Source organism: Dermacentor andersoni, chromosome 11, assembly GCF_023375885.2.
Source record: "Dermacentor andersoni chromosome 11, qqDerAnde1_hic_scaffold, whole genome shotgun sequence".
NCBI lineage: Eukaryota > Metazoa > Arthropoda > Arachnida > Ixodida > Ixodidae > Dermacentor > Dermacentor andersoni.
This window is the reverse complement of record NC_092824.1, coordinates 81,700,964-81,726,163: the sequence shown is the minus strand read 5'-3', so window position 1 is coordinate 81,726,163 and position 25,200 is coordinate 81,700,964. Positions and strand designations below refer to the sequence as shown.

The 25,200-nt window shown below is 46.4% G+C and overlaps 1 protein-coding gene across 1 annotated transcript; it reads right to left on the bottom strand.

The window, feature by feature from the left end:
* Positions 1-244: 244 nt before the first annotated feature.
* Positions 245-24,888, bottom strand: TER94 (Transitional endoplasmic reticulum ATPase TER94). Its single transcript, XM_050167235.3, has 15 exons — positions 24,764-24,888; positions 22,022-22,127; positions 20,753-20,925; positions 17,467-17,547; positions 16,098-16,290; positions 14,134-14,368; positions 13,162-13,431; positions 12,672-12,949; positions 11,218-11,340; positions 8,538-8,750; positions 8,012-8,096; positions 4,246-4,469; positions 4,000-4,158; positions 1,034-1,191; positions 245-498 (listed from the first exon to the last, which is right to left on the bottom strand). The coding sequence occupies exons 1-15, from the start codon at positions 24,775-24,777 to the stop codon at positions 399-401; spliced, it is 2,412 nt and encodes an 803-aa protein (XP_050023192.1). The 5' UTR covers positions 24,778-24,888; the 3' UTR covers positions 245-398.
* Between the last annotated feature and the right edge of the window lie 312 nt (positions 24,889-25,200).

Here is a 25,200-nt window from a genome sequence, read left to right as displayed (position 1 = left end):
CGCATATGCAAAAAGAGTATTATTTCAAAATTTAGGCCAATAAAGGCAGACAAAGCATAGTAAAGAAAGTCATAAGCATGAAGCTCAGAGAAATCCGTTCCCATCGCAGCTGAACAATAACAGCGCCACAGTTTCCACTAGTAAACTAAGTAGGAAACTACGACCAACAGGCCATTAAAATTGTAGCGTACCCAAAAGACAGACAGTACCACAACCAAGCAAGGTTGGAGCCGGGCACTTGGGCAACGAGTGAAAATACTCCTGTTTTATTGAGACTGCGCGTGGCTGCATGTGGCGGTCCCCCCACTTTTTTTTTATCCCAAGGGCGCAGGTTAAATACAAGGGCCCGCTGCTTATATGTACACCGTGTGGCTTCTCTCTTGCCTCCCAAATCCCCATTAGCTGTAGAGGTCGTCGTCGTCTTCCTGGAAGTTCGACGCCGGATTTGGATTGTTCCCACTGGTGCCGCCTGTCCCAGCCGGCTGGGATGGTGGGAATCTGCAGAATAAGAACACCACCATTGACTTCATGCAGCTGTTCATTACACTGAACAATGACGTGTGGTTTTTTTGCGTGGCTGCTTGTAGTATGACACCAGTGGTGCAGCAAGGATACTCAAGATAAAACAGTGTTGGGCAAACAAGCACATTTACTGCTGTACGTGTAGGGTGAAGGAATTCTGGCACCAAGGGTTGCTAGCGCATATCACTAGCAGACCTTTATTGTTCTGTTACTAACGTTAAGTTAGGGCCAAGGAGGAAAAAATTTGTTTCTAGCTTTGCCCTTTCCTGCATGGCATTTGTCACGCCACTTCAGGAATGTGCCACTTGTCCTGCAATGCTAAACGAAGCTGTGTGCAAACACAGCCCATGTGCAACACCACAATGATGGGGCATGAAAATCACTATGTGTGGGAAGAAAGAATTCCAAGCCAAGTTGATTGAATCTAGCTCTGCTAAGTCAACGACCAATGACACGCATGCAAAGCAACATGCTATGTACCTGCAATCTAAGCTGGACGGAGGCGGCTCACCTGAAATTTGTGCCGAATCCTCGGCTCTGCTGCAGTGTCTGGGCAAACATCTCGTACTTGCGGATGTCGTTCTCGCTCACCGAACGCCTGGCAAACTTCATGGCCTCCTCAAAGTGGTCCTTGCGGATCTCAGGCACAGGGTCGTGTTCCTCAACATCCTGCAAGGAAGGGCGCATAGAATCTTGGCAACTGTTCTACACAAGGGAGCCCACACCAACATTACGGAGTGTTAGCCGGTACATCAACGCTTTAGCAGTACCATTTTGGCGGAATATTGGGACAGAAACACTAACAGCAGCACAAGTGTTGGCACCCGTTGACACAATGTTAAAAAGAACAATAACAACAAAAAACCATGGATTGCATGAAAATGTTCTGTTGTGCCACACCATTTTAGAAAGAAAGCACAGCATCAAAAGTTTGTGCCACCATGGAAAGCTTTATGCCACAGCATGCAACAAGCTTGAAAGGTTTCATTGAGTACAGCAATGTAAGATTCATCACCAGAACTCCAGCTTGTGACTCAGTCCCAACATTCCACAAAAATGGCTAGACCAATGATCCCGCTAAAACTCCTTAATGTGGTTGGGCGGTTTCTTTCCCACTGACTTAGGCGGTGAGGGGCGCCACCGACTTACAGGGACCCGATAACAGCCACAGATCCACTGCCACTGAAACAAGCAGAGAGGCACCGTAGCCCTCCTGAAGCCTTGCGGCATTCTAGCTGTTCTCTCAAGACAGTTCCGACATGCGTATTCTGCACCATCAGAACACTGTCATGGCAAGAAGGATGTCACAGGCAATATGGCCCAACATTAAGTGAATGGAATGAAGATAGATTCAACCAATTTTTTCCCTCTGGTTTTTCAGCAAACCCAGGAAAGGCTATTAAAGATTGTTTTTGACAACAACCTGCACACATATTTCTCTTTGATTGGGCAGTTTAGACATTTCTGATGCACCTCGGTCAACAAATGTATAACCATACACTAGGGGCGTGTGAATACTGAATAGCAGATCTTGAATTGTACATCAGATCAAATCAAGAAAGAAAAGCTGCATATCGAACCGAATACAAGGAAATTCAACATAAACTTTTAAGCTACCAAAACTTGTACAGCAGTGCTGTACATGCCGAGGCTAATCGCAACACTTAACAAGAATTTTAGTAGGTATCAGTAACTCGGGTATCTAGGAATCAAAATGTGTAGTACGCTCTTATCTTACTAACAGCAATAAAAAAATAGTGTGCCAGCACTGATAACACAGTTGACATACGAAGGTGTGGAAAACATTTTCACTGATATGTCTGTCGAGTAGAACTAAATGTTTTCCCCCTCTAAAGCTGAATAAATAGCGAAGCTGTCCTAAATGTCAATGGGGCTTTCAGTTTATTAGTGGGCCACACTGTGCTTAATAGCAATAGTCTATTGGTTAGAAAGTATTGCTTTCCCGTTCCAGAAAACAAGTGGATTGTCCCCTTTTTATGGCAGGTGGTTTCCGAGGGTTATTGTCAGCTCGTTCATGCCAATCTGCCAGACAAAAACGTAGGGAATGCACATCATGTCAATTAGCAACACTCCATGCGGTCATTGGCGCTGACAATAAAGAGTTCTCAAATTGGGAAGCCCAGTATTCGTACACCCCTGCCGTATACGTGAGCCTGAAGCACATCCGACAGATGGGGCATGGTCCAGTCACTGTGCTATCGTAATTTGAATCAGTCTTAGTCCCTACCCAGAATAAATAGAACCCATGTTGCAACAATGATGAGTTTGGACAGAGAACGACTGCGTGAATGAGGCCAAGCCCATATTTTGCCTATGAGGCAGGCAATGAACATTGGTGACGTGCAACCTGAAAGCATTTCCACCAGAGGCAGAGCTTGCCGAAGAGCACTGAGGCTGTGAAAGGTAAATATGTAACAACCATCTTCCACTGTTATCATCCTTGAGGAGAAAAGAATGCTACAAAACATGGTCCCTCAGGATTATTTTTGTGCCCTATGTTGTGTGTGCCGTGAAGCCCCACGTGCTCGATGCTGCCCAAGCGAGCGTTTAACTTCGTTTTCAGTGCAAATGGAGCGCAGAGCGTGCTGCAGAAGGGCCACCCGAGTTAATGAGTGGCGGACTTCCATCACTGCAAGGCTTTTCGTTACTGCAAGGCTCCCAAACATTGGCTCAACATGGAGACTGCACACACTGCGCCCAAACGCCGCAATTTGCAAAACAGCACAGTGTCGGTTGGGGCTGCCTACAAGGTTTGTCCGGTTCGACAAGACCGATTTAAATGATAATACGACTCAGGCGGAAAGAATGGCGACAATAACAGCACATATTTCATAAAGTGCAAAAGCATGTGTGAAGTTCAAGCTGATTAGCCACCAATCACGTTCGATATGTGGCGATTCACGCCACATTTCCGCTTCACGTTGCTCCGTGGCGATGAACTCCACGCTGCTCCAGCAGCCGTCAGACTAACCTGTGTGCATGTACTCGGGACCAATCACTGATCTACCTGTACGAAAATACTAATGGCAAACATTCCACGACGGCTCCCAGCCCGTTACCACACCATTAATCCGTTACCAGTGTCGTCACAGCCGCAATGCCTACGCCTAACCAGTGCTGCTTTATTGGGCGCCAGTTACGGTTTGGTGCTGAATTGATGCAGATCTATTCACAGTACATGCGCAACACTTGGAAAGGCAACAGACCACTTTGCAAATGAAAACGAGTGCACAAAATGCCAATAGAGTTGTTCACGGCCGCCATATTTACAGTGTGGCGACCTCTCGCTCCAGACGTTGCTCGCAGATGCACTTTGGCCTCGTTTTGTAGCTTCGAGCAACCCATGATTACAACTAGCTTTGGATTTACATGGTGGCTGCGAAAGTGTCATGACAAAGTTGCATACATTTGTGGGGATGGCAGATAAAAGAGAGGGAGAGTCAACCCACTCCTTACCATGTTTGCATCAGGGTTCTGGGAACGCTCTTTTTCTCTGCGGATTTCCTGCTCGATGGACTCCCGAATGGCCAACTTGCAAGCTCGCTGGCAAATCTCTGTGAGGTCGGCACCACTGAACCCTGGACTGACACTGGCTATGTAGTTCAAGTCCACATCCTGAAAGCAATGTTGGCATTCACATGAGAGCCACGAACATGCTAGGACGCAGGTACAGAAGCAATAAGCAAACGCGCCAAGACTCACGGGTGCGAGCGGGGACTTGCGCAGGTTGGCCTTGAGGATGGCAACGCGCGACTTTTCGTCTGGGAGGGGGATGTAGATGAGCTGGTCAAGGCGGCCGGGTCGCAGAATGGCCGGGTCGATGATGTCAGGCCGGTTGGTGGCGCCAATGATGAACACGTTCTTCTTGCTGCTCATGCCGTCCATCTCTGTCAAAATCTGGTTTATCACCCGGTCAGCAGCACCGCCTGGTTTGTGAAAAAGGTACAACAGTAAACACGTTTTAATGTGACATCTGTACCCAGACACCAAAAGGCCATCTTCCATACAAGCGCACGGCTAAACAGGAACACCACTAGCCACAGAACTTAACGTAGATGCATAAATCATAGCAGACTCGCACGAGACAGTTTGGCTTGTGCGAGTCCTCTAGTCACATGGAATCCTCAATGACTTCACTAGGCTGTCTTTGGAACCTTATTCACTGCCACTTACTTCAACCTTTACCTACACTTGGGTAATTATCTGCCATGACACACACCCTAGTACCGTATAATGCGGAATGTAGGTCGACCCCCTTACATTGAATCAAAGAAGTCAACATAAAAATTATAAGGCCCAAAACTTCGTTTTATTTAGTGGTGCCGCCACACTTGTCACCTGCTCATTCGTTTGAGATGTCTGAACTCTCATCCGAAGACTACTACATTTCACTGGCTGCATCCCACAACATGTCATCCTCGGTGCCGTCTAAGGAGTTGCTAATGCAACGCTTCTTGAATACCCGCACCACCATATCGTCGGGCAGCGAGTGCAACCTGCGACACCCATGTGGCCACAGTGACGAGAGGCAGCCTGCGCAGCCGGCCGATTGGGATCGTCGGGTTGTCGCCGGCCATCCACTGATTATATTGTTCACGGACACGGTCTTTAAAGGGCTTGTTGAGCACGACGTCCAGTGGCTGAAGTGTTGACGTCATGCCTCCCAGAATGACAGTGAGTTCTGTCCTCCCGTCGCGGCATCAGCCCGACGGCTGATGCCCATCAACGAGACAAACGTCATTGAGCGCGGTCTGTCGGTTCTCCGTTGCCTGCATGGCACGCGTAGCCAAAACGTTCGCAGCAAAGGGTTTCATTCGTTCAGCACTGTGGACGCGCGGCGAGCTCCACACCGACGCAATCTCTCCAGAATTTGCGCACATAAAACGCAGCATCACAGCGAGTCCGTATTCCCGCTCGTCTCGGACGATTTATAAGGCACCACTGCAGATGTTGCAGTTCGCAAATGTAAATAAAGTGTTCACGGCACTCAAATCCACAATCGTAAACGTAGTCCCATCAGGCGGGCGAAGTGCATCGTCTGTACTGTCACCCACACTCGCGTTTCCTCTCCGTCGCTGGAGCTGAAGACAACTCCGATAGCTTTGCTTTGGCTTTCGCTTCCTCCTCCTCCCGCTTGGAGGGTTGCCGGTAGATCGTATCTTGCCGTACGCGAGCGCTGGGTCGAAGTGTCAACGGCAGGCGGACTTGTCACAGTATCCGCAGCAGCCGATCCGGTTGTTAGGCCTGCCATTGCTGCATCGACGATTTCGGCATCGGTCGCTGAGGTTGTGGCATCCTGAGCGTTTTGCAGTGTTGAGCAGCGTTTTTTGAAGTTTTCGATGAGTGTCCGTCCCACTTTTTGAGCACCAAACTTGTGCCGTGTTCGAAATTTGCGTTCCGTTTCAGATATCGCGTTGACACTGGGGCAAGATGGCGCACCTCAGTACGCGGCTCCAAGCGCGGAGCAGACGATGGCCATGCAGTTCCGCCAATCGGGAGGCAAGCCCAAGTCACGTGCACCGAGTGACGAATAGGAGGGCGTTCTAGTACCTTTCTTTGCCGCGCATTTTATAAGTGGCCAACGGCTGAATGGGGCCCGTTCTGGCGGGAATTTGAAGGGAAAAGTCACCTCTTTCAAATGAGACCAAGATGTCCGCGCTAGCACACGTGGAAGAGCAGGCGCGCGTTTCGGAAAATATGCCATTTCAGCGCAAGTTCCGCCTGAAATTCAGCTAGTACATGTCGTATAAGGCGACACTGCGGCTAAAATACTGATGTTATCGGTATGAAATTAACAATATAGATGCAATAATAGCTGTACATTCCAAAAATGCAAGAAAAAAAATCGAGTTTTTTTCGCGATTTTTGGTCGCCACAACCCGTGTCCCCCCTTAAACAAATGCTGTTATGTTGTGAACGCTGTCCTCCCATTTTTGTTTGGCCTACATACCAGGGAAGTTTTTTAATTTTTTTCTGGCTTCGGACATTTGGGGGGGGGGGGGGGGATCGGCTTTGAATCGGGGATGGCCTAGATTAGAGTAAATACAGTATACAGTAAAACCTCGTTAAACCGTACCCGCTTAAACAGTAGTTTCGGTTTAAAAGTAGTAAAGTCAATTCCCCGACTCAGCGGCCATTGAACATAATGTATTTTGTATCCGCATAAACCGTACCAGCTTATTGCGCACGCATCGGTTAAAACGTAGCGTTTCCACTTTTCGTCGCGCAAACACGGCGGTGCGTCGTCTCCATCGGGCGGCCCAGCAGAACAACGAGCCTCGGAGATCGGTACAACGGCCTCCAAGCGCCCTGTGCGTTTGCACGTGAAGCCGCATCAACACCATTTCGACGCCGTGCCAGAGAGCGTTGTGGCGTCGTGCAAGCGAGGACTCGCTTCATGCCGAAGCTCGGATAAAGAAGACGCCGCGTGCTCAGCATAGAAGAAAAATTAGACATCGTCCGTGCTATCGAACGTGACACGATGAAGTCGGCGCTGGCCCGCCACATGGATCTGCTGCTGACTACAGTGTGTGGCATTTAGAATGCGAAGTTGCTCGGCAGCGCTGCTGCGACCGCGAAGAGATGTCGGCTACGAGGTTCGACTTTTCACCATCGTTGCCTCTGTTGTTGCCGAAGTGTCGACTAGCGACAGTGATGAGGACGACACGGAAAGCGACAGCACGGGCGATTCAGGCCCGACAGTGGCATAAGCTGCGCGCTATGTCAGCCTCATGAATGCAATCGTTGCAACGAGAACAGGGGCGCGATAACGTAACTATTCCAAACCAAAAGTTTTCCGAACTCCGGCACCCGGCAATGATAAAGGCGCCCCGGGACTTATGCAGCACTACTGCGCGCGTGCACGGAGAATACGTAACGCCAACAAGGAATCTGCCGTGCGAGTGTTTGTCGAGAGGAGGGGGCTGGCTGAGAAGCTGGCACGCAGCTTCAGTAAGTTTGAGGCCACTGTCATCGTGCTAGGCCGCCGCGGCATCAAACGAAAATAACATTTTTGTCGCACGAAGTGAATAAATACTGCATGTTTTTTTTACCCTTTCATCACACTCTCTCTGAGCTACGTTTTCGACAGGTAAGTGGGCGATCTCATGCTATTTCGGTTAAACAGTACTACTGTTTAGTACGTAGTTTTTCCGAGCTCCGGCCGACTACGGTTTAACGAGGTTTCACTGTATTCTTTTCTAGGAATAACTTGATACTTATAGCTAGCTAGCCTGCGTGAAGTGCTAGTCACAAGTATAATAACTGACAGTATGACAGTGAACCAACTGCCCTACAGTGGTGCTTCGAGATTGACCGAAACCATGTTTGCCAAGCAGGCCAGCAACATTTGGATGCCTGGAGCGTGTCAACCCTGCCACCCTCCACACCCTGACGTTTCTCCAATGCTAGGATTTATCTTTTGGACTTCCATACTACTGGTGTAATTACCAAATGCACCTGAACTCACCAGCATCGCCGACGTTGCCACCTCTGGCTTTTGCGATGGAATCGAGCTCATCGAAGAAGAGCACACACGGGGCTGCTGCTCGTGCCTGCAAACGGTTCGCACGGGGTTAGCAATACAAGTCACTACGTGCTGAAGGTTGACATAGGAATATTTATCAGTTAGATATTCTGAATAGACGAGAACAGTGAATGTGCATGGTGTGCACCGTGTTAAAAGTTACGTGGATAAACGGATCCAAGCTGGCATTCTTTTTCACATTATCCAAGTCACTTCAGGAGACAATTATAACTGCCACAAATTGCTTACAATGCCTATTCAAATAATGGCATGCATATTATTATGCTGAAATGAAGCATGGAAGCTTCGCATGTTACAACTCAAATCCATGATGCAATACTAATGTACAGAGTTGGTCAGGTGATTGCAGTGAGTGTTCTAATGCGATATCTCAGCATAATCTTGAGTCCTATTTATGGCCGATGCTTTCCTTTATGACAACAAGTGACATCCATCAGTGTGCACACACCTTGTCAAAGACGTCTCGCACGTTGGCCTCAGACTCTCCAAACCACATGGTCAGTAGCTCGGGGCCCTTGATTGAGATGAAGTTGGCCTGGCATTCGTTGGCAATAGCCTTGGCCAATAGCGTCTTACCACAGCCAGGTGGTCCGTAGAAGAGTACACCCCTTGATGGGGTCATGCCAAACTTGAGGAACTTGTCTGGGTACTCTACAGGGTACTGTGTGGAGAAGAGAGCACAAGAAGCGAACACAGAAATTAGAATTCATCTGCTAAGCGCAATTTAAAATGTTGCTTAAAAAGCTGCGTGGCCTTGGTTAGCAGCAGCTTGGTAATGTGGTGCCATCTGGCTACTGACAGCTGCTGTCTCTATCCAAAGAACACGTTTCTTGCACGATTAGACACTTGACATACAAAGGGCTTCAGACAAGACAAGAGCAAATACAGTTGAGCCTTTCAACAACGAAATCGGCGGGGTACGCAGATTGCGAGAATTTCATTGTTGTGAAATGAAGCAGCACTGATGGGTAATATGTCGCAGAACGAAACTTTACAGTCAAAACTCCCTTAGCCTACTTTGGCAAAGCTTGTGAGGATATAGGACCGCATTGACGACAGTACAGTGTCCGATGCATCAATCAGCTGTGGCAGCCCTGCCGTGGAGCTGTAGCCTCGGTCACTTGCTTTCGGATACGATCACTTTTGTGAGATTTTGCGTGACTGGGCACCGGACGCAGCGCAACAGCATTTCTCCAATGCACACTGTCGCCCACAGGTGCCGACGCGGCCAGTGCCGAGTGCGAAAGTGATCATATCTGTATACCTGAAGGCAGTCAATTGAGATTGCGGCCCCTTCGCACAAATCTACGTCCAGTGCTGAATCCACACGCGATACTTGTCGGGTGGCACTAAAGCTAGCATTCTTGAAGTAAGGAGAATGCGTATTCCCAGACAATCGTGCAATCACGGCCTGATGCATGAAACATCATGCTGCGACCGCCATCTCAAGCGCCATAAATAATTCCACGTGGGTAGGACGTGGATCTCCTTCCTTTTGCTGCATTTTTCTCGCCGAGGCCCATATTACGCACTGCCTTAGCTACGCAAAAATCGTGGTCACATGTCGGTAGCAACATGCTGCGATTTCAAATGAGCGATGAACAAACAAGATGGCAGACATGACGTGTTTCTGGCGCAATTGCTTCCGGCACTTGGTTGTTTTTGTAAACGAAAATGGCAAGTGTAATGTGGTGTTACTTTATGCAATTTTAGTGCAAAGCAATTGCATTTGAGCACATTTTGGAGTCTCACTAGCCTTGCGTGAGTAGGTAAAATGCGGTGTTACGTTGCGGCAAATTTCGTTGATGCGGAATTGTAGTATAGTGACATTTCGCTGTTGAGAAGGAAGAAAAATATTTCGTAGTAGCGTGATTTCTGTATCGCAGGTTCTGACTGTAGAATAAGTTGTTTAACAGGTAAAATTCTGTGACTGGAAATTCTGTGAGTGACTGGAAATCTCAAAGGCACTTGTCGCACAAGAAAGGCTTTACAAAGCAATGCAAGCACCAAGTACAACTTGCTTTCGGAAGTACAGTGAAGTCTCAGTACAATAAACAACAGCGGACTGCGGCAAATTGTTTATTGTGAAAGGTCGGGACAGTGAAAGCCCCCAAATGAACCATTTCAGCCATCAACTCACCAGCTTCTCAGTTGCCACTTGTGGGATCGCACATGCATCCCGATATCTCCGGAGCGGCCACGCGGTTAACACGCGATAATCACGTGTGCGCTCGCGGAGAGTAGCGGGGAGAGGGCATGTACAGTATGAAGTCTTCGGCTGCGCATCTGAGACTTCTGCGCTATGCGGCACAGCTCTCTCTGCCAGGCGACCTTGAAGCAGCGTTTTTTACAATTGGCAATTTTTGCTTACGAGTGCCGTAAGCATGAGCAGTCTTGTATTTCAGCAGTCGCCGACCCATGGTCACCAGTGAACTTTCAAAATTACGCGCCACAAGCATTGATGAATGCGTCGAGCTTTTATGTCCAGAGTAGCATATCACAACACAAATCGGCTTCCGAAACTACTGGCGATCCGAGATGCCAAGAGACACGAATCACTTGTGGAGTCCACTGCCTTCTAAACTATGCACCACACATACAGACGACCATAGCACGCTGAGAGGAGTGGCGGAGCGGTAGCAGAAGACACACACCGCCAACGAGACCAATGGCAAAGCTCCGATTGGCCATGTGATGGGTGTGGCTAATCGGGGGGCCTCGGAGCGGCCTTGAATCATTTGCTTTTTGTGCACTTGTTTCTGAATGGAGGAGATGGCTGAAGCGGCAAATCTAAAGATGAAGAAACGCATTTTCCAACAAGGGCAGAATGGCGGTGCTCGGTTGCGCCACTGCGGAGATATCGTGGCTTGAAAGTAAGTTTGTGGAATTTTTTTGCCACAGTGGCTGATGTAAAATTTTTTTAGCAGTTCTACACGGTTCTTAGTGCTCATATTTCGGAATCAGATAAATAAAGTTACAGAAATTGAATACGTGTTCTTCTTTAAAGTGATTTTTTTTTTTTTTTTGTAATTTCTTGCGATATGAAAGCTGCGTCCTTCATTAACATGGTGTTCACAGTAACAGGGTTTCACTGTGAAAGCGAAGTATCAAATCTAATATACACAGACCTGGATCATCTCCTGCAGCTCCTTCTTGACGTTTTCCAGCCCTCCAATGTCCATCCATGTCACGTTGGGCACCTCGACAACAGTCTCGCGTAGTGCACTGGGGCTGCACTTGCCCATGGCCCACTGCAATGCAAGACACCATGACACGAGTGCACAATGCTAGAACACAGGTCACGTTTGTTGTAGTACATATTTAACCAAATGCATTTGCTGATGAATGGAACCACCTCACCAGTTTGCAAAACCAATGATTAAAAAATAATAGCTCGCAGCTTTTAGCTGTTACAGCTGGCAGCATACTGATGACGGTAATGCTGAGTATCATTCATGCCACCTTTTCTTGCACGGCAAACACATACGCTGTGCAAGCCACGTTTATGATCCCAAACACTTCCTACAACTTCTGGAAAGAATAACAGCTCTACAGTAGAACCTCAATATATCAAACAGCATAGTGACCGTGAAATAGTTCGCTACAGTCAGAATTCAATATATAAAATCGCAAAATAATGCATAAAGAAACATGTACAAATCAATCACTGAACCATCGTGGTGCAGTAAATACGCACTTGAAGCTTCACACAAAGTATTTCTGTGGCTGAATGTATTGCAGCAGTGTAGTCTGCTTCTTATTAGCAGCTGCATGCTCAACCATGGCGCCTTCAACATAGGTTAAACTATCCAGAAGTGACAGGCTGGTGCCTTCCATTGCGCAGCAATAACGGCGTAGAAGGGCCATAGCAGCTACTGCCTCAGTTGAAGTTTAGAGTGGGGCAGCATCAGCACTTGTAGTATCAACCACGGCAGCGACTTTGTTTGGCCGCTACTTCAGCTGTGATCTCCGCACCCGTCAATTGAAGCATTTTGAAATACTATCAATAACAAAGTATTAAGTGGCATATCCTCGTGACGCGTGGCAGGCGCAGAATGCAGCATGAAGGAGGAGTCAGTGCAGCAAATGCAATGCGTCAGTGACTTTGGTGAACTAGCCAAGCCACCGCATGCGTACACCGCTGCGTTCAATTGGTGTCCTCGGGAACACCCATTGCGCCACCGCTATCTTTGAGGGTGTTGTGAGAAAGCTCGCCGCCTGTCAACTGAACAGGTGTGGTCTGGGGTGGCGGAGTTCGATATATCCATTTTACACCTGACTTTGCTCTAAATAATTGAAAAAAAAAAAAAAAAAAGAAAGAAAGAAATGCAAGCGATTTTCCAGAGGATATAGAAGCTGCTCGATATATCCCTGTTCTACATATCGAGGTTTGACTGTGTAACCCTATATGCTACCCTAATTTTGGACAGAATGAATTTGGATATAACAAACCTTTTTCACTGGATCATCACATGTGGTAACAACGTGTGATTATCCAGATGAATCACTAATGCGACGCTGCCAAGCTGTACAATATCAGGCCAGGCTGCAAGGACCTAGCCAAAACGTATTTAGAACTCACCCTGAAATTGTCCATGGTAACGGCCAATGAGTTGAGCACCTCAGCGTCAATCTGGTCGTCCTCAAGGTCAATGAGGTCCATTTTCTCACGGATCTGCTGCAGAGCAGCCTCGGAGCAGAGTGCAGCCAAATCGGAGCCCACGAAACCGTGCGTCTCAGCCGCTATCTTGTCCAGGTCGACATTTTCAGCCAGCTTCATGTTCTTGGTGTGGATGCGCAGGATCTCTAGACGGCCGGTTGCATCAGGAATGCCAATGTCCACCTCTCGGTCAAAGCGGCCTGCAACAATTGTTGCCACACTGTCATGGTACAACCAAGATCCCCACCAAAACACTGGCTTACAATTAAAAAAACCTTGTTATAGAGGCATGGGTCAACGTCCAAACAATAAACATGGGTATAACAAGTAAACTAAACTTTGTGCAGCATTGGTGACACATGATGTACTCGGATTTCTCATAATAACAGCGGTGAAGGGAACGCAAACTGACCGAATCGCCGAAGGGCAGCGTCGATGCTGTTCGGTCGGTTGGTGGCAGCCATGACGATGACGTGGGCGCGCTGCTTCAAACCGTCCATAAGTGTCAGGAGCTGAGACACGATCCGGCGCTCCACCTCACCGTGTGTCTTCTCGCGCTTCGGGGCAATGGCGTCCAGCTCATCAATGAAGATGATAGATGGTGCATTCTTCTCGGCCTCTTCAAAGGCCTTGCGCAGGTTGCTCTCGGACTCGCCAGCCAGTTTGCTCATTATCTCAGGCCCTGTCAGAAAACAAAAAGGGGGGAATGCATCACTGCATCAGGAAAAGTCCCCTTCAATGATGTCGAACAATGCTGAGCATATCCTCGCTCAACGAAAATGTGTATGTGCGAGTATTTCCACGTCAGATATCCTTACACTGCGCTGATGCATAATGGTATACATGAAAGCGAGGGCCCTCATGACACACTGTGACTGCAACTGATCTCCAGCGAGCGCGCAGCGCTCACCGGTGGCACAAAAAGCACCGGCCATCCTGCAGCCTGATTATTATGTTTGGATCTCTGAGCATTGTACCTTTAGTTGCTAACGAAGCCACCTACGTCATCGGGTCAACCTATCATTGCAGTCACCAATAGATGCAAAGTTATGGCACACCACAAAGACAGCATGCAATTTTAAGCCGATAGTGCTGATATTTCTTCATTTCTTTGATTATCCACACTTTTTAAAAGGTTATCCCCTAGCAAGGAATACTTTCACATTCCAATACAATCCAATAAAAATGATATTATGATATGATATAAGAATTAACTCGTAACCTGAGGATCACAGGAGCCTTTTCTTAGCTTCCGATATAAGCAGTGTTATGTGAAGCCAGACTTATTAGCTGAGAAGATTCTCAAGGTCCAATCAAGTTTAGCTGCAAGCATCCAGTTAGTCAACCCAAATTTGCTGCGTGAACAATGGACATCTGTACGTACCATTGATAAGGAAGAAGAAAGCACCAGTCTCGTTGGCGACTGCACGGGCAATGAGCGTCTTCCCTGTGCCAGGTGGACCATAGAGAAGAATTCCACGTGGAGGCTTGACACCGATCGCACGGAATAGGCTCGGATGTCGCAATGGTAGCTCAACCATCTCTTTGATCTGTGCCAGCTGCTTGCGGCAGCCACCGATGTCGTCATAGCCAACCTCGTTCAGGGACTCCTCTTCCTCCTGTAATGTTTGCACACACACACACACACACATGATCCAGAAGTTTAGTGCAAAATATGAAAGCACACAAAAGGTTCGTGAAGGACACTACTTTTGCCAACTCCAAATTCCCCGAGTGCCTTTGCAAAATTTCTTGAGCGACACAGCACTTTGTTCATATCAAGACGAGCTGACACCATGTCGCCCGATACTGTCACTCTCTAGTAAGCATGTTCAAAAATAAATTAACGACTTAATCAGTTTGAATAGTAAGGCGTACTATTTATTTTACCCAAAAAGAAAACTGAAGGGAGGGCTTAGTGAAATGCACAGTAAATAAGATATCTTTGAGGGAAAAAAAAAAAAAAAAAAAGAACGCCTATTGCAATTTGAGTCAAACATTTTCAAATAAGAATAAAAAGATGCATACTGAAGCAAATATTTTCGAATATGAGCTATTTCTATCAAATGATGGCAAGCTCATTGGTATGAGGCCCGAACTTTGTCACAAGTGGGATTCTCTCTCAGCAGCTGGATAGTCAACCTAAACTGCGCTGACATACTCTCAACCCGTGCACAATACCTCAGTGTTGCGTTTCACTGCTTTAAGGGGTTTATATTGGTTTGGATAAGGGACGCCTGCATCTCGGCATCAGCCAACACTGTTTTTTGAGCTCAAGCTCCTTCAAAGAAGTGGCAGCAGACTTTCTCGTTCATTCCTCAATGTGTCGGTCCTCTCTATTCTCATCCTCCTTTCACCGTGTGTTTGTGCCACGGACCATATGAAGCATCCTCTTGGACAGTTGTAGTCAATGCCCGATTTTTCAGACTCCCTAGGGGCCGCAATCGGGCAATCGGAAAAAATGAATGTATGTCTTTTACTGTCCTTAACAGCTCAAAACGTCCCAGGCACGCCTGAAAATGCTCAGGCAAGTAGCTTAATAGTGAATGTCGAAGCAGCTAGGCATAGCGTTGCCGCGGTGGTGGCTACGGCTGCCAGCGGATTTGCGCGAGAGAGCACCGGTTCTAGGCGGCGAGATAATCAAAATGACGGCGGCTTTGATTAATGCAGTTTGGGGCCTGCGGTAACGGCAAAAAGTCAGGAAACTGACGCCGAAGGGTTCTTGCGTTCTAAAATTTTAGACGTTTCTATAAATTAACTCTATTGGGTACGTGGTGGTGCCGCAAAGCCATCCAAATTATCGGGCTTGTCCCAAAAATCGGCCGCCTGGAAAATCTGTCGACTGTACACTGGCAAGTCCTCCAGCCGACAACACTGCATCAAAGACTATTCGTTACGATCCCTCTCTGTTACTCGAAACCAGCATTAGTGAAACTTTCGTTCCCTTTCAATAAAATTACAGCTAATTTTCCCTGATAGAAGCACAAATTCTCTCAGAATTCTCGGTTTTCCCAATTGGTAGACACCCTGCAACTAACCCAGGCCTTCCCACAGGACTTACCAGCATTTCACAGAGGACTCCTCTCCAAACTAGTCCACACAAAAAACAAATTTCCAAATATTTTAAAAACTCCTTGCTGTAGAGGAAGACCACTTGCATATTTGAAATCAGCAAGTCAGAACACACAAGCAATGAAAAATTGATCAACATGTCATCGATAATAAAAAAATATTTATAAGCCCATGTACAAAATCTGATGCTACAAACAGACAATACAGCGGCATCTTCACTTTCACACAAGGCCCACACTGCGAGCGGAAACGACCAAGGGAAGGCCTGTCACATACCTCACGCTTGATAGGCTCTCCATCGCAGTGTATGACAGTGTCTGGCGCCACGATGCAGTAGGGCGATGGGTCTGTTTCAACAACCTTGAATTCGACTGCCCGCATGCCACCGCGGACAAGGAAGAGGTCGCCCTTGTGAATGGGCCGGTAGGCCTCCAGGAAGTATGGCTTCAGGTAGACCTCAAATAGGCTCCTGCAGGGACAGCGTTGCGCATTACAAGTTACTGACAGCATTCGATGGGAGTTCTACGCCCAAGATCCGCACGGCGCACTCCGCAGAGATGCCATACATACCTGCCAACTCGTGGTGCATCTTTCTTTTTTTGAAGTTTGCACTGAGAAGATGTCACTTGAAGTACGCATTTTTTTTCTCTTCTTTTGCTGCTGTTGTATGCTACACTAGGTGTAGCATACAACAGCAGCAAATGTGGAACAGTACAGACCGGCAAGCAACATATTTTTTAATTGAGCTTTTGGTGACATTTATTGCCAATTTCACCTGCTTAAGCAATTTGCTGGTATAAATTTGTTCTGAGCACCTTCCTGGCATCCGTCCACCATAGGAAGACTTGCAACAAGAGGTTCGGGTAGCGAAGAGCCAATTTTTTCACAAAGTTTATTTTTTTTAAATACCGAAAGAACATTGGCAAACGAGGCCAGACTTATGAAGCTTACAAAAAATGCAGAGGAATTCGTAGGTACTGCTTTAGTGAAGAGCCGTAGAGAAACTATTTGCCCCCCTACAAAGAGAAAAATCCGAATAGAGAATTTGCAAGAGGCTGCGCAGATCCATTTGTGTGAACAAGTGTGGAGGTTAATTTTCGGCTGCACTAAATGTCGCAAAGGTCGGTGCAATAAATGAAGCAGTGCACTTGCTCAGCCAGAAAGTTAAACAAAGAATTTGGGGTGGTCCTTACTGAACAGACTGTAATAGTGCAGCAGATGGGATGGAAAGTGAAAAGTTCTGTTCAGTAAATTTCATTCAATAAACAAAACACAGGTTAAATAAAGGCTGCATGTACTAGTGCTGCATAGCACCTGTGTCGTCTGCCCCTTTTCTGTGTCCCGTTATTTGTACTGTTTGCTAAAGTATGTGTGCTAAAGCGATCTCCTGGTTGGGCTGCTGGCATCGACGTTAGTCTCTACTGAAACAAGTGGAGCGCTTTGCCATTTCACCAACAGGCATTTCCTTTTTTCGAGGAGTGATAATACATTGGCTCACCGAGCACTGCGGATACTCTCATCCCTAGCTTTGGAAGTGTTGTCATTTTATCTTTGTGATGGAGCGATAGCTGAACAAGGTGCATGCACAAGAAAATTTCAAAAGACAGAACTATCCACGGTGCAATATATGGCACGGTTCACTTACCCTGAAAGGCCCTCGACGGTGTCATCAATGGGCAGCACGTGGATCCGTTTGCCATACTTGACGTCTGGGCAGGGCTGGATGCTGGTCATAAAAGTAAGGGTGCGCCATCATGAGGTCATGGTAACCACAGACTAATTCTGTAGATACTACTGTTCCAATTCCTGCTCACATAGTATGTGTTTGCATTTACATACTAATGCAGCTGTAAACAGGAATGCAAAACAGCCTGGTGTTCGCCTTAAAAGAACTGCATGATGCCTACCATATTTACTTGCATAATGATCGCATTTGTGTAATGATCGCACTTATCGCAATTTATCGCAATGATCGCAATTTTATCGTCAAAATTAGTTTGTTTCTTTCCCATGTAATGATGGGAAAGAAATTACAAAAAGAATTACAGCTATAGCTGTCCTACAGATTGAGATATCATGGCTCTGAATAGGGAGGGTGAGTAAAAAGCTTGTTTTGAGAAAATCAAGAAAAATGAACAGCTCGATTTATTAAAAAATATTGTAAAATCTTTACAAGTTACCAGCTGTAACTGGTTAGTATTCCCCTGGCACATAGTTTGAGAATTGTTGCCTGTGTGGCGTTTTTTGAGGGCTTGATGCATGTTTTCAGCTGATGCACGCTTTCGAGCTGAAGCTTTCAATGCCCGCTGATCTTTTTCAGCCATGCGATCACTGCATAATGAGCTGGAGTTGAGGCTCAGCTCTTGCATTATAGATGCAGAAGCTTTGACGTTCCCTGCATTAAACTTCAGCACTGCCTCCGCCACAGCTGCCTGTATGGTGAACAGAGAGGCATGGCGATCCTTTGATGCAAGAGACTAGATAACCGAGTGGAGGCTCTCATTGCTGTTTTGGGTCTTTCAGTCACTTCTTGTCACTCAAACGCTCGTAAATGGGCAGCAAGGCCTGGCAAACATGAGGGGGCAGGTTGCGAGGATGCTTTGGTGCTGGCTCACCCCTAGCCTCTGCGGCATTTTGACGGCACCACGATTTGGGGCCTGCTGGGCAAAATGTGTGGTTTCATTCAATTGGAGGTGATATGATAGTAAGTCGCCATCATTGCCTTGTGCATGGCATCCACATCTCCCTTGTGCGCTTTTAGCGCCCATACGTAATATGAGCTGTCTTGTAATAAGGTCTGCTGTGAGCCGACCCTTTCCACCGAGGCTCTGAAGGCCAGAAGTTTGTTTTTTGAAACGAGGTTGTGCAATGCCGTACCCATGAGCTTCTGGATGTGGTTTACACAGTCCCCTTGTCTATTTTCATATAACCGCAAACATTTTCCTCTTGCAGTGCAAGATAAGTATGGCTATCCCCATCACTCAATATATTGGTATAACGAAGGTTGTGCCGTTCTAGGGACCTCTTGAATAGAATGAGGGCGGCCTCCACTTCCATTTCTCCCGATTTTTTTCTCAGTCTTTTTCTGACACTGGTGATTCTTCTTCCAGTTTCCAAAACCAGGATCATTTTCATTTGGGCCCGTCTCGCATCCCGCGCAGAAATTACTCAATACAACGTAATCTAAACGAAGGTCCGTAAACAGTTCAATCACGGCGCCGACGCCGATGTGCGAGATGTGTCCGTGGGTCATCCATGACCAATTGTACGACACTGTGATGCTCCAGGGGTTGTCGAGACAATTCATTGTAAAGTATGCGAACCGAACGCACACACTCACTTGTCACGTTTCGGGCAGAACGATCGGGGGCGGGAGTCAGCTTTTCCTTCACGTAGAGTTGCCACATCTTCGTGTGAAGTCCGCGATGGCTAATGTGCATCGTGGAAAACACATCATTCAGGGCTGTTTGCCGGGTTTCAGTTGCTTGCATTGCACAAGCGGTGAGAATGTTCACAGCGAACGGGTTTAATTTTTGTTCACTGCGTATGCGCGGCGAGCTCCACGTCGACGTCACATCACCACAGTTTTCGCACACCTCTGATGATTTTCATGTCCCCGCCATTGCATACCTTGCACTTCATTCGCGCAAGCAGAATGTTCCCCGCATATAAACTTACAATAGTAAACACGGTCCCACCAAGTGGTTCAACAGGTTCAGCTGTGGCATCGGTGTTATCAGACAGAAGATCTTGCTTCCTTTCCGTCGCAGGAGGGGACGACAGCTGCTGGAGCTTTTCTTGGGTTCTTTTTTTTCCCTCTTCCAATTCTGTGGGCTTCAGGAACTTCGTATCGCGACAAATGCGACTTTGGCACCTTCGCACGGCGACGGGCTTGTTAGGCCTAGACCTACATCGGCGGCATCAGCAGACACGGGTGCGGAGGGGGCCACGACGACTTCAACATCCGGATCTGTCGCGCTACGCTTATTGAAGTTGTCGATAAGCGCACATCGCATCTTTCTTGCACCAAACTTATTTCGTGTATGAAATTTCTTACGGGCCATCGCATAACACTCACAATGACTCGACGCTCTGACAATATCGCGCACAGCCCGCTGTGCGGATGAGTGCGATGCAGATGACGCGAAAGGAATCCCGCCAATCATATGCCAAGCACAGGTCACATGCGCTAAACAACCAATAAGGGGCCGCGCTGAGATTCTCTTCTGGTGCGGAAATTTGAGGAAGCCAATGGCAGCATGGAGCTGGAGGTGGCGCGAATTTTAAGAAGAAAGATCGCTCTTTCAAATGACACCAAGCTGTCCGCGCTACGATGTGTGAAACGGCAGCTGCGCTTCGCAAAGTAAAGTACAGTTTTTGCAATAACTTTGGTTGAAATTCTGCAGGTATCGACAAATTAAAGCAATCTTGTGCCTAAAATATTGATTCAAGAGTCAAGAAAGTTGTGTAGTTGCGGAACAATAGCTGCAGATTTCAAAAATACTATTTTCCAAAAGTCGACTTTTCTTGCTATTTTTTTCGTCCCAGAGAGCTGGCTCGTGTCCCCCCATTAACAAGATACCACAATGTATATATAGAAGACAGAACAGGCCATCACAAGCAACATGTATGTGTATAAGTTACAATGTTGCCCACGGTTTCAGAAAAGAACCACTTTGCCGAGGTCCACTTATCAAACAGTCCAACTCTTCGTGATTGAACAGCACCTTGCTAAGTCACTAATAATACCGAGCTCTTCCTAAACAAAAAAACTTTCTACATGGAAGAATTAAAAGCAGTCTACAACTACGCATGAGTCCTATATTTCAGAGTGCAAGCCCAAAGACGGTGAGCACAGGCGGGAAATGCAAAACAGCAGGTGGCATTACGATGCGCTCCTGCCCAAACTAGCTGCAATGTGTCCGTCTCACCTCACCACGTCTCCTAGGCGCACGCGCAGGTTGTTGCGGATGCAGCGATTCATGCGGATCTTCTCAGAGGGGCAGGTGTCGTCCGAGAGCACGATGCACACCGTCTCGCGTCGCTTCTTGCCCTTCAGCAGGACTGTGTCACCTCGGAAGAGCATCAGCTCATCCATCTTGCCCTGGACATTGGAAACATGGCTCGTACAAAATGTTCCGATTTATAATTCCAAGGACAGTTCCCAAGGATTTCAGGGGTGTGTAATAATAAAGACAACGCAGGCCTTTATTTGCACACTTCGACTAGATAACAAATTATCAGCACAAGCAAAAGATGATGGATTAAAAAAAAAAAAAAAAAAAAGAGTTGTTTTTTGCAACCTCTTCATTTATTCCCCAAATTGACGTTATATATTGCAGCAGGAGAAGTAAGAGAAACCAGATACAAGAGATTTATGTAATACAAAACAGCACAAATAAACAAAATCAAATCAATAATAAGAAGAAAAGGCCTTTACATATATGGCTTCCTAATTTAACACTTCAGCATCCTGGCAAATACTACTGCATACTTTTGAATAGTCAACCAGCGGCACATTGCTCAGGTTATCGCAGAGCTTGTTAATGCAGAGTTGGAGGGAAAAATAACACTACTCTGTGTAGTTCAGCAAATATAAGAATACCTGTATAGTTAACTAACGGTGTCAATGAGGTACAACAGGCTGAAAATGTTGACTATATCCCAATATCAAAGGGACCACTGGCACCTAAATATTGGGTCCTGAACTTCAGAGCTAGCCATTCCAAAAGTATGGCCCGCGGTCTGTTGTTGAGCATGCAAAACATTGCCTGCATTTCTTTTTTGTCGAAGACAGTTCAAAACATGCAAGAAATGCCATGTGGGTTTGAGCCTGAAGCAGGGCCACTGGATTGCACCGCAGAAATCTGAGGTGGTGGCCATGTGGTATGGCAAAAAATGTCAGTCGACACAGCCCCATGGTTGGACACTGGCGAAGCTGCAGTTTCCTTTGTGGTTGGATGTAATACACTTCACAACATTTCTATTATCACTGAGTGGCTGGCTACAGCTTACCAACTATAAACAAAACACACTGCTAATTGAGTTGGACTCTTATGTTTTGTCACTTTGTCGTGTACAAAAGGTCTGTTTGCAAACGTGAAGGTTTGAACACTGTGGAGTACTTATGTATTACATTTATTAGGTGCTTTTAAAGAATTAGAGAAAAGAAAATGTCAATTCTGAGCAGTCGGACTTACCTGGGACAGGGAGACGACAGAGTTGTCATCGTTGATGGCCTCCTCCACAAGCAGGCGGTTTGGCTTCTGCTTAGTCTTAAGGATGGCTGTGGCCAAATCTTCTGGACTGCAGACACAAAACCAGAAGCTCAGTATGAGTGAATCTATACTGTATTCCTTTATTTCAAATATACTGTCACTAAGTGATTCGATTCAGAAAAAGTTAGGATGAAGGTGATGGTTTTCTTTATTTTGTATCAAGCCCAGTATTTTGCCAAATAAAACGGCATTCTTATGTTTTGCCTTATTTAAGAACTCCGGACAATACTGCAGCTTCAAGGCTAGGTTTATGCAATTTAGAAGATGCAGCTCCTGATATGTAGGCTCACTTTGATGAACTAACAAATTCACACAAAAGGTCTGGCCATGGAAGCTACTCTCAAAATAATTTCCTTTGCAGAAAGGTGCTGCTTATTAGTTGAAGAAATTAAATCAAAATGTTCATTTCTTGAACCACACATCCAAAATAAGGTCACTTAGTCACTATCTATGGCTTCATTTCACATTTGAGTCCCTTTTGTACAGGAAAATCATCGGACTTGCTGGGTTGTGTTCACTGCTGGCCTCTAGCATGCTACCATAATTCATGAAGTCGCACAGAAAACTGATGTTGGAACTCAAGGCAGTGATGCCATCAGTACATCGCTTTTGTGTGTACTCTGCCTTGCCTACCTAGCCTACAACACACGATTCGACTGGTGATCTGAAATTTCCCACAACTCGCCAAATTCTCTCAACATGTCTCTTACCAGCGGTAAGCACTAAAGGAAAATATTAAGTCAAGCTACCTTGAAGGATGAGGCATCTGCAATAAGGAATGTGTCATCTGTAGCAGGAGTGGAGCTTTTGTAAATGAGAAAAATGAAAAATCGAAGTAGCGGCACCTATTTCACACTACAGTACCTCGTGTGGCGTCGGCACTGGCCAATTCATCAGTGTGTGGCAGAGAGGGAGGTAGCGTGGGGATTACATCAACTCGTTTGTCTTGGCAGAGGCAATTCATACCGAGTAGTTGCAGGACCTTCGATTGCAATTTTTTATGCAGCAAGGCCACACATAAATTGGCACACAGGGAAAAATGATAGACTTCTAGATGAATAATCAGTCTAACTCTGCTTAATACTGTATTAGGTTCCCTACATAATGGCAGCTCCCAGCCCATTTATGTGGGTCACAGGCCCACCCGTACATATGAGGAAATGCCACTATCATCACCAATACAGATAAATGATGCCCAGCCTCAAATGCGTGCAGCGACTTTCTGAGAATATTAAAAAAAATAAAAATGATTAACACTGAACCTACAGGGGCTTTACCTCACTATTATGTGGCATTTGTTGCAGTGTATATTTAACAAAAGAGCCAAAGTCAGTACTGCACGAAATCTGAAATTATGAAAATTCAAATGATTTTTTCAATTCCATAGCACAACCACGGGCACAAATGTTGGAGCCATTCTATGCCACCAAAGCAATTCTTTCAAAAATGTAAATTTCGGCTTTACCTGACACATGGTGAGAGTTCAAGCAAAGGAAACAGAGGGACTGGAGTGATTTCACATTTAGAACGTGGGCTTGCACATGTTGCTTATGCGCTTTCCGAGAACACACGAAGTAATATTTTAAGGCCGCCGCGCAAGAACAGGATAAACTCGTTAGAACCGCCAGTTGCTGCCAGTATGTGTCTACATCGAACTTTGTCACGGTTTACGCACGGCCAGAAAAACGCTACGCTCCGTAGCGTCGAGAAACGTAAAGAAGTATGGTTTGTTTCGCATGGCCTCGAAGACAGCTCATCGCATTTCGCGCTACACGTAGAGCACCTCGATAGTTTCCGTCCGCAATGGTTCAGTCTCGTGGCCACAATAAAATGGCTACCCCGTTCTTTTTGGCCATGGTGAAGTGGACAGATGGTAGGCTACCTCACAGACCAGTGGGGTAGCAGTTCCTTCGGACTTGCTGTAGTTACGTCAGAAGAGGCTAAATGGGGGGCAAACCCCAAATAGCATCGAACGCGCAAGTGCTTGTTGTGCATTGTGACCCGCGAACGAGAAGACAATGCCATACAGATAATTCAAAGAACCATAGTGGCGCATTCGAGTCGCCAGTTGACGTTTCATGTAAATTTCGTTTAAGTCGGCTATAGATCCTGACGACACGCTGTGCAATCATTGCGATTTGATTGATGAAACCTCATATCAGCTGACGTAAACAGTTGCTGGCGCAAATATCGCGTGCCTTCAAATGAGAGACAGACTGCACTGTTTAACACGCAGCCAAGGTGCGGTTCTACGCGCGAAGCACTGTCAGACACGTCATTCTAACTTGCGGTTTCCAACAATCAAAATCTACAGGAAAGCGTATTAATAAGCACATCCAAGGTGATAGCGCTCCTAGTGCGCGTCAGTTACGATACTGCGCTCCTGCAGGCTTTTACTGAAAAAAGTGACCATTAAGCGCACAATATGCGTCCGCAAAGATAGCTCTAACATCACTTGTGAGTTTCGTATCGCATTAACGATCATATTCAACGAAATAGCGGCGTCAACCTTCAGAAACGGAACGATGACTGGCGAAAAATAGAAGCCGGCATTTAAGCCTAACTTAGGCGACAAACTAGCATCCTTCGTCTAGCGCCTATGACCTTTGATTAACGACACACAATCAAATTTAGGCATGCACACAGAAACAGAGTAATACGTACTTTTTCGCGGCCATTGCGACTTTTCCCGATGCTGACGACGATGAACAAAGCTTCCTTACCCCAAGCCCAGCACAGAGACACAGAACTACGGCCCTCTACGCCAACAACGCCAATGAACGGAACGACACGACATTACAGAATCGCACTTAAATGTAGCTTAATTTAATAATATCTATTATTATTACACTGTGGTAAACTTAGATGCAATTATTGAAGTGCAAAATATTTAATTTAAAGTTTAGTTTTATAAATAATTTCAGAAAATGACAAACTGCGGAGCGCCGATCGAAGTTTGCTACCATCATGGCGGGCATCAAAGGTATGATGCGAGTGGGAATCGCTGTCGTTTTGTAATTTTTCATTAGAACTATCGTATTTTTAGCGATTTGCGCGTTTATTGCGTGGTTCTGAGCCAGCTTTTCTCGACAGATGACTTT

Excerpts from the sequence above, each read along its gene's own strand:
- TER94 (XM_050167235.3), bottom strand. Across the intron at positions 17,548-20,752 it reads CGCCTAGGAGACGTGGTGAG|CATCCAGCCCTGCCCAGACG; the intron begins GTGAGACGGACA and ends TTTTATGACCAG. Across the intron at positions 499-1,033 it reads GGATTCGGCACAAATTTCAG|ATTCCCACCATCCCAGCCGG; the intron begins GTGAGCCGCCTC and ends CTTATTCTGCAG.